General features: G+C 39.7%; 1 protein-coding gene across 1 annotated transcript; it reads left to right on the top strand.

Moving 5' to 3' along the window:
• Positions 1-239: 239 nt before the first annotated feature.
• Positions 240-4,957, top strand: LOC126456217 (larval cuticle protein 16/17-like). The gene is made up of 3 exons (XM_050091969.1): positions 240-254; positions 3,457-3,560; positions 4,756-4,957. The coding sequence occupies exons 1-3, from the start codon at positions 240-242 to the stop codon at positions 4,955-4,957; spliced, it is 321 nt and encodes a 106-aa protein (XP_049947926.1).
• The last annotated feature ends 3,398 nt before the right edge of the window (positions 4,958-8,355 follow it).

The raw sequence follows: 8,355 nt of genomic DNA, 5'->3' as shown, positions 1-8,355 counted from the left end.
TACTGTAAGTTTCATATGATGAACGGCCGAGAGGAAATCTCCTACAGCGAAGGTGATAACCCATCACCGCCTAACTCAAGGTCTCGCTCAGCTGAGAAACAAGTAAATGACTGCTCTGTTATTATGATGGGCGAGTAAAGAGTTCGTGTAGGTATATAAGCAGGAGCAGGACGGACAGAGGGCATACTTTGTCGTCCACTTCCAGAGGCAGCACAGCTCGTCACCACTCACCACTCACCATGAAGTGCATCGCTGTAAGTGTTCTCACTATTTGTTTTATCAATGTCCATCACCTCTTCACTTGTTAACTGTTAATGTCTCGCTATTATACTGATGCTACAGTAGAGCTATACTGGATTTTGGCCAGCATTTGCCCATTTTAATGAAGGGTCTCTTTTAATTAAAGTCTGAAATGTCAGATCCTCAAAATGAAACACTTAAAATTTCGGATCAATATTTATTGTATGGATATAATAAATTCTTCAACTTTTGATTATAATACTATAAGAAAAAATTTTGATGTATGGATTGACATAAACGAAACGTTCCCTCCATCACGTAATGGGAGAATGCTTGAATACTTGGGCTAGATGGCGTAAGAAGAACCCCTATATTTGAATAGTTTGCCGAAAAACTTATCAGATATATACAGGCTAATGACACATAGTGTTATTATTTCTAAGGTCAGTTGCGAGTCCCTTTTAAAAATCTGATGGTTCCCAGGATAAGAATCACTACTATATATAACTGTATTTCGCATCACTATTTTATCGTGGCTCCTCTTTGCTATTATCCAACTGCATGCTACAATTGTAAACCTTCAGTGCATGTCAGCAGGAAGTATATCCCTTTATCAGTAGGTCTTCTCTGTGTTATTTTGTGTCAGACTCATTTTCAGTGCGCTTTTTCTCCAAGCAATTTCACACCAAGAGCTTATATTGGGTTTTCGGATTTTGCAAAAGCGTAGAAAAATTCCAAGGAAAATTGTTGATAGAGATGCCCAACTTCTTAGAATATCGGGCAGGTAGGGAGGGTGGAGTTAGGTACTACATCAGTGTCCAGCCAATCTATAATAGCAAACGTCTCACCCGGTTCCTGGTGTACAGCCCCAATTGCATGTTGCGTATGTAAGGGCTTCTAGGAGCAACAAAAATGTAATTTTCAGTATTTCATATAATTACTGACCCAATTTAAAAATTTTAAATGCTGCCATGGTCAACTCATTAAGAGATATACTTTTATGTTAAACAGTTAATACAGCAAGATAGGTGTTGCAATTAAAAACTGTGTACATGTCTTGAAGCAATGCAACTCAAGGCGCACAAACACCCGGACTTTATTCATCCAGTCACTGAGAATGAGTGCACATAGCGACTTCCAACAAACTTTCCACATAATTCCCATCTTTACGAGTATTTTTCTCGGTCACACATCCACAAAATGTACAAAGAAAAAATTTGTAGCTTTTACATGTTTGCTGTTCAGCATCAGACATGACGTTTTATCACTATCTATATTCGCAACACAGTTTACAAACCGTATCCACGTATAACACTGAATTTATCTGCAAAATTGTGTTACTGTACGATACACAGTTCAGGAGATATGACGTCATAGAGACAGTGATGCGTGAAAAACTAGCTCTCTGCTTAAAACTGAGAGCAAATTAACCAGACTGTACTCCTTCAGCGACTTGCAACAAACTTCCAACACTACTTCAAACCATTCCTAAACGTTTTCTCGCTTACATGCTGAACACATCAACTCACTTGTAAAGCAATCAGACGTTGTTTTATACATGGGAGTTTAAAGAATCGGAGGTTTACTCGGAGACATCTAATATGAGAGTGTCTAGAGGCAGCAGCTCGGTTAGTTTACGGGAGTATTTATACTACTGTGCGTCCAAGTCTGACAAAGAGTTTAATTTTTCTGCATATAGTAAACGAAGACTGACACTTTCAGGCCATTTATAGAAGATTAATGGTAATAGACTGACAAAAGAAGTCTTCAAGTATCTCTGGAAAAAGAAATTAAGAACAAGCTCGATCCCAGAAAATAAAAAAAGATTTTGAAATACACAGCATAAAAACAGAATAAACAAGAGAGAGAGAGATATCATCAGAAGAGCTAAATTTACAGGAATTTCAAGACAGATGCAGTTTTAGAATAGGTGTGATGTGGTATGCATAAAGAAAAAAAGAAACGTGGTGAAAACATGAAAGCGTGTTGGACAAAAGAAGAAGAAACTAGAAAAAAACTGAAAGTGGCGCGAGATCCCTATTTGGCTAAAAGGCAAGGAAAAAAAAAACACGGCGTGTACACCTCAAAAGTGTAGTAGAATACAATCCCTGTTCTGCCTCGCTTGTTGTATTGCTCAGACATTGAGACTAAATCACCGAAGTTCATTTCATTGTACTTCGGTTACTTCTTACTTTAAATGTTGCACAATACCTTCCATGGCAGTCTACCGATGAACAGTTAGCTCATGAATTAACTGAATTCTTTTTCAGTCTTAATAGGTAATTGAATAAGGGTAAACATAGGTTCTGATACCATCCGTTGTCTTTGACCAATGACGCCATAGCAAGCCCCAAAATGCAACGCAAACATGATTTAAAAATGAGGTCCAATGGCATTCCCGTGGCACCGAAATACGTATAATCCTCAAATACAGAATAGTGCGAATATTTCATAATAAATGCTGAAGATAATGGGAGAACGGCGGGGAATTGGAGGTTTTCCACAAGGGTAAATTAAAATAACAACCGCAAAATCACGGTAATGGAAAAGTACACAAACCAGAAAAACAAGATACAATGGTTGGTTTCAAAGATGCAAAAACCCAAAATTAGCACGAACCAACATTGATGGATATCGAAAACATCAATTGACCTATATAGCTTAATTTAACCGCCGGTTCGGACCTATAGCAGTACAAAAAACCAAATCCGATACCAATAAACGTACTTAAAATCGCTGTAGTTAACGAAACGCAGTATCGAAATAAATCAAAGCATTAATAATAGGTTAACATCACTATAACACACAAACTGTGCCTCGATCTCTCAAAGAAAGTTGTAAGTCAGGCAAGAATTTTATAATCGAAAGGCTAATGTATCCATAAATAGTTTCATGTTCACGTAAATTATAATCACTGCTTCCGCTCGTTAGTAGAAAACTCAAAGCTAATGTTTAATCTTTGACTAATGAATGACGTCATCCTTCACAACAGTACTACGTGATGGATGAAACCTGACGTGCGGTATAACCAGTGAAAATGGTATTTGGTTTAAGTAATTTTATTTCTTTGGAATCAGTTGTTAATATGCTATTAAAAAAGTTATGAACGATTTAATACAGTGACTGTCGGTGTTGTGCAAGGCTATCCTGCGACCTGCAGCGCGCCTACCTATTGTGGGAGAGCCCACTGTACTAGCGGCGGCCCTTGTGTTTCAGCTGTGCCTGGTCGTCGCCGTGTCCTACGTGCTGGCCGACACCAAACCCATCGAGGTGATCTCCCGCGAGGAGGTCCACGATGCTGCCGGGCAGTATTCGCTCTCGTGAGTTCTGTCTGTCTGCCCTGTTCTGTAGTGAGATCAGTGAAATCCGGTATGGGTTTAAGAATTTTTAAAATTAATCGAGAATGATTTTTGATTCTCGAGTTGCTTTTGCTTCTGTTGATTATATTAACATTTAAATGCAAGGAAACGATTAGTGATTGTGATAGGATTGCAATCGACTTTATCTTTTAGTGTTAGTAGGAAGGAGCTACTCGAACGAAATGTATTGGCGTTTCATACAGAAAACTTATACAAATTGTTTGATAATTGAATAAATTAAATTATTTTCTGTCATTAATCAGTTTTACGGTTACATCCGTTCATATTTCATTTCATAGAGAACAACTGTCACATTCGAATATGTAGCATGATTAAATCAACGGATTCGAAAATAGCATAATACTAAGATGTGGATTAAAGACATACGTCTTCACCGTGGCTGGACGTACGAATAATCACACTCTCTCTTTCGTATTACACACATGACTATATACGCAACAGGAGGCACTAGTGCTGGAATGGAGCTTCCGATGTTTTCATAATACACTAAGCTGACATTTCCATTTTCATTTACATAAACGAACAGCAACTCATCTCTCACTTGCATTAGCGGATTCAGACGTTCTAATAAAAAATAGACTTCAATTTCTCTACTGTCAAGAGGATTTCCTTAAATACTTACTTCACTCACTCCACTTTTCATTTTCTTTGAAGTTGAATAATGGGTGCCTGTTGTTGTGGTCTTCAGTCCTGAGACTGGCTTGATGCAGCTGTCCATGCTACTCTATCCTGTGCAAGCTTCTTCATCTCCCAGTACTTACTGCAACCTACATCCTTCTGAATCTGCTTAGTGTATTCATCTCTTGGTCTCCCTCTACGATTTTTACCCTCCACACTGCCCTCCAATGCTAAATTTGTGATCCCCTGATGCCTCAGAACATGTCCTACCAACCGGTCCCTTCTTCTTGTCAAGTTGTGCCACAAACTCCTCTTCTCCCTAGGAGACACAAATATGCGTTAGTGGCTCTTCTGAATCAAAATAGCAAGTACACGACTTTGATTATTACGCAGTCGGATGCCTTACTAAAAGCTTCTTACCGCGACCATAGTCACAAAGTACTATATCCTAGGATATGTGTAGTTGTTCATCCCTCCATTAGTAACAAGTCGATTAATGTAGGCTGTGGGTCCACAGGTACCAGACGGCCAACGGCATCACGGTGGTGGAGCACGGCGAGCTGAAGCCCACCCCTGACGGCAAGGACCACGTGCTGATCAAGAGCGGCCAGTACCAGTACACCAGCCCCGAGGGCAAGCCCGTCGACATCAAGTACAAGGCCGACGAGTTCGGCTTCGTCGCCACCGGAGACGCCATTCCAGTCGCACCCGTCGCCTGAGCACCGTCACTTCACCCCACCTGTAACTGTACAAACTCATTAGCCCAGTCAATAAATTAATTTCGCCTTCAACATTATGCTTTAAATATTTCAGTTATTTCTTGCAAAGTACCCCTGACTCGCCTCAAAACTCACTAATGTTACTACAGCTCTGAGAGTCTGAACGACCATTTTCCTTAATAGGCACCATATTTCATCCATTATTTTTCACTTACTCTGAAATACAGCTAACCAAGTCCTTATGAGTAAATCTGGAAGTAAACGAACTGTTGTGAGCTTTTGGATGCATGAAGAATATTACATGTACAGACCAAAACCCACGCTATTTCATCAAGCTGCAGTGACTCAAGCAAAGCACAGTCGGCATGTCGTGAACATCAATTTTTTAGTATAGTGTTGATGCAGGAAATATTTCCGTGCTCGATTCAAGAGAAAAGATGGCTGATGTGACTCTAATATATCTTCGGCGACGAAATCTTTATACGTGGAGCACAAACTCAAACACTAGGATAAAGAAGGAAATCGTCCAAGGAACCGCGCTGCTGCTACGGTCGCAGGTTCGAATCCTGCCTCGGGCATAGATGTTTGTGATGTCCTTAGATTAGTTAGGTTTAAGTAGTTCTAAGTCTAGGGGACTGATGACCTCAGATGTTAAGTCCCATAGTGGTTAGAACCATTTGAACCATTTTTTGATCTCGTCCAAGCCCTTTTCAGTGAATGATTCGAACACTGATCCACATCAGTTTAGAGATATCACATGAAACCCAAATCTTAAAGGCGTTAGAACGATTTGAAAGTCATTGCCTCTGAACGTAGTACCGGTGTATTGACCAATGCTCAGACTTGCTTTGTTTTGTTCGATTCATTTAGAAAAAGTTTATAAAATTTTTGAATAAACACGTACTAATCTGCACATTCATGCCATACGTAGAAACCTCAGTTGTGAGACATGGAGTACCTGTTCAGTTTGAGAACGAAGGGCAAGGAGCCATACAGATCTTCAGTCCAATTGAAATAACGTAAAAGCAAAAATTCGTAATAATGGACTAGGATTTGAATCAGGGTAGATACTATTGCGTACTTTGTGCCTTGGTTCATTCGAACTGCTTCCTGGAAAGGGTTGGTTATACAAGGCAGTTGATGAGCCACATGTCTTCTAACTAGGGTCGATAAACACCGACACCACAAGGCTTTGGGAGACACAGCCTTCAGCGACAACCCTTCAGCTGTGACTAAACACAGTGTTTCCCCGCACCATACTGCGATGGAATGTTATGACATGCATCATGAAATATGGAGGAACGAATAAGTCACACACTTTTGAACTTGATACATCTCATCTCTTTAGCACTGATCGTCTTCGTAGTGTGCTGGACTGCGTTGTTGGATGTTGACAAGGACTTCTCGGGTTCGACTTAATACCATCACCTTTTTTGTGCTGTAATATTTACAACGAGATGCAGTAAGCACATGGAGACACTTGATTAGTTGCTTAAACAGCTGCCGGAGTGACAGAGAATGAAAAACTTTGCACTTATCTTAAGGTAACATCCGCAATAAATCCGAGTTCAGAGTCTATAACATAAAAAGACCGCTCTACCTCTACTTGGTGTAAAAAAAAGAAATAAAATAGTCTAGACAGATCTGTGCGTACGCTATTTGCTATCTGGTTTTTATATTTGGAAGCACCTTTAAATTACGACTGTCGAATAACTGTTTTAGAATCAATTTACAAGTTCCGTTTTTTTTTATTTTCTTTGCAGTGTTAGTCTCTCAAAGGACACCCTTGCCTGTAGTCACGTTCTGTTCGCAATCAATTCATCTTTCCACTTCCATTAGGGCTTGATAACCTTGATACTGTGCATGAAACATGCAAACTTGTTGAACTGCGTGTTGTGTTGTGCAGATCATCTACGAATAAAATAGATAAGAAGAATTCGAATACCAGTTAAGCATTTGCTTAGACGAGTGTAGAATATGTCAAAAAAGTATAGTAAATCTAAATTGTTCGTGGAATCGTATTTGCACAATCACGTATTTATTCCCGATGGACTCACAGTACACAGGAGAGGTCACACTGCAAATGATGTGACGCAACCTTAACACAATGGACACGGAGCTACAATCAAATCTTAGACGTCCTCCTATTACTGAATCACACTGGGATGACTTTCTACGTAAGACCACAGACATCAAACACCAAATAACTTACTTAATTTTGATGTCACTTTGATCACTTGCTTTAAGAAACTTCCCATAGTTGGCTTCCTGATGAAGGAAGCTGTGGCTCCTGAAAATTGCCTTTTAAATCCATACATGCCTCTGTTCGTTGCTCCATTCCACCTTTTTTCCAGTACTGCAACTTAATATTTTTTATAATATGAGCTATAGAACCAAAGGAAGTTCGAGATCGTCGCTAAATCGGTATTAAGGAATCGAAAGAATAAAGACAAGGGATGTTAAAGTTTCATACCACGCAGTCCTTAAAAGACAATTTCAAAATAAGCTGTAATAAAATAACCCATAACGGAATCTGATCCGATTTTTATACAGTACTGGGACCACGTAAAATCAGAGGCATTATATACTGCACATTAGAAAAACAAAAATTTTTTTTAATTGACTGCTGCTTTACATCAGAAGTCCGCCCCCGGTAGCTGAGTGGTCAGCGCGACGGACTGTTAATCCTAAAGGCCCGCATTCGATTCCCGGCTGGGTCGGAGATTTTCTCCGCTCACGGACTGGGTGTTGTGTTGTCCTAATCATCATCATTTCATCCCCATCGACGCGCAAGTCGCCGAAGTGGCGTCAAATCGAAAGACTTGCACCAGGCGAGCGGTCTACCCGACGGGAGACCCTCGTCACACGACATTATTATTATTATTTACATCAGAAGCAACTAGAAGCAACTAAGTTTATAGCTGAGTACGCCACTGAGGATTTTGAGTTTAGGCAGCTGTCCGTACACAATTATAAATGGAATTTCTAAGCTTCCTCTAACATCACCAAGTCGTGCAAGTGGTATATAAAACAGAGTAATATTTGACTCGTTGATTTTGTAGACTACTAACAGATACATGGAAATGAAATTTTCTACGTTTTATAGCACAAGAACACATCATCGAAATATCACGAGCATTTATGCAGATGAGTTAAAAAAACAAACCTGGAAATCATATTTGTAACTTTGGATAAAAACTTCTCATCGATTAAGGCAGCAAACGCTTGCCCGTGAAAATCCGCTTGTTAACAGCTGTAAACACTAAACTTTAATGAAATATTCTTCTTCAGTAACGGGAACAGCTTGATGCTTTACGGAAGACCTCAGACTATTGTTGATTAGATCTGGTCATTAACAACGTGACCTTAGCTCTCTGATCGCCACAAGATAACTGACC

Source organism: Schistocerca serialis, chromosome 2 (assembly GCF_023864345.2).
Source record: "Schistocerca serialis cubense isolate TAMUIC-IGC-003099 chromosome 2, iqSchSeri2.2, whole genome shotgun sequence".
Lineage (NCBI taxonomy): Eukaryota > Metazoa > Arthropoda > Insecta > Orthoptera > Acrididae > Schistocerca > Schistocerca serialis.
The sequence above is the reverse complement of the archived record's forward strand: the minus strand, read 5'-3'. Positions and strand labels throughout refer to the sequence as shown.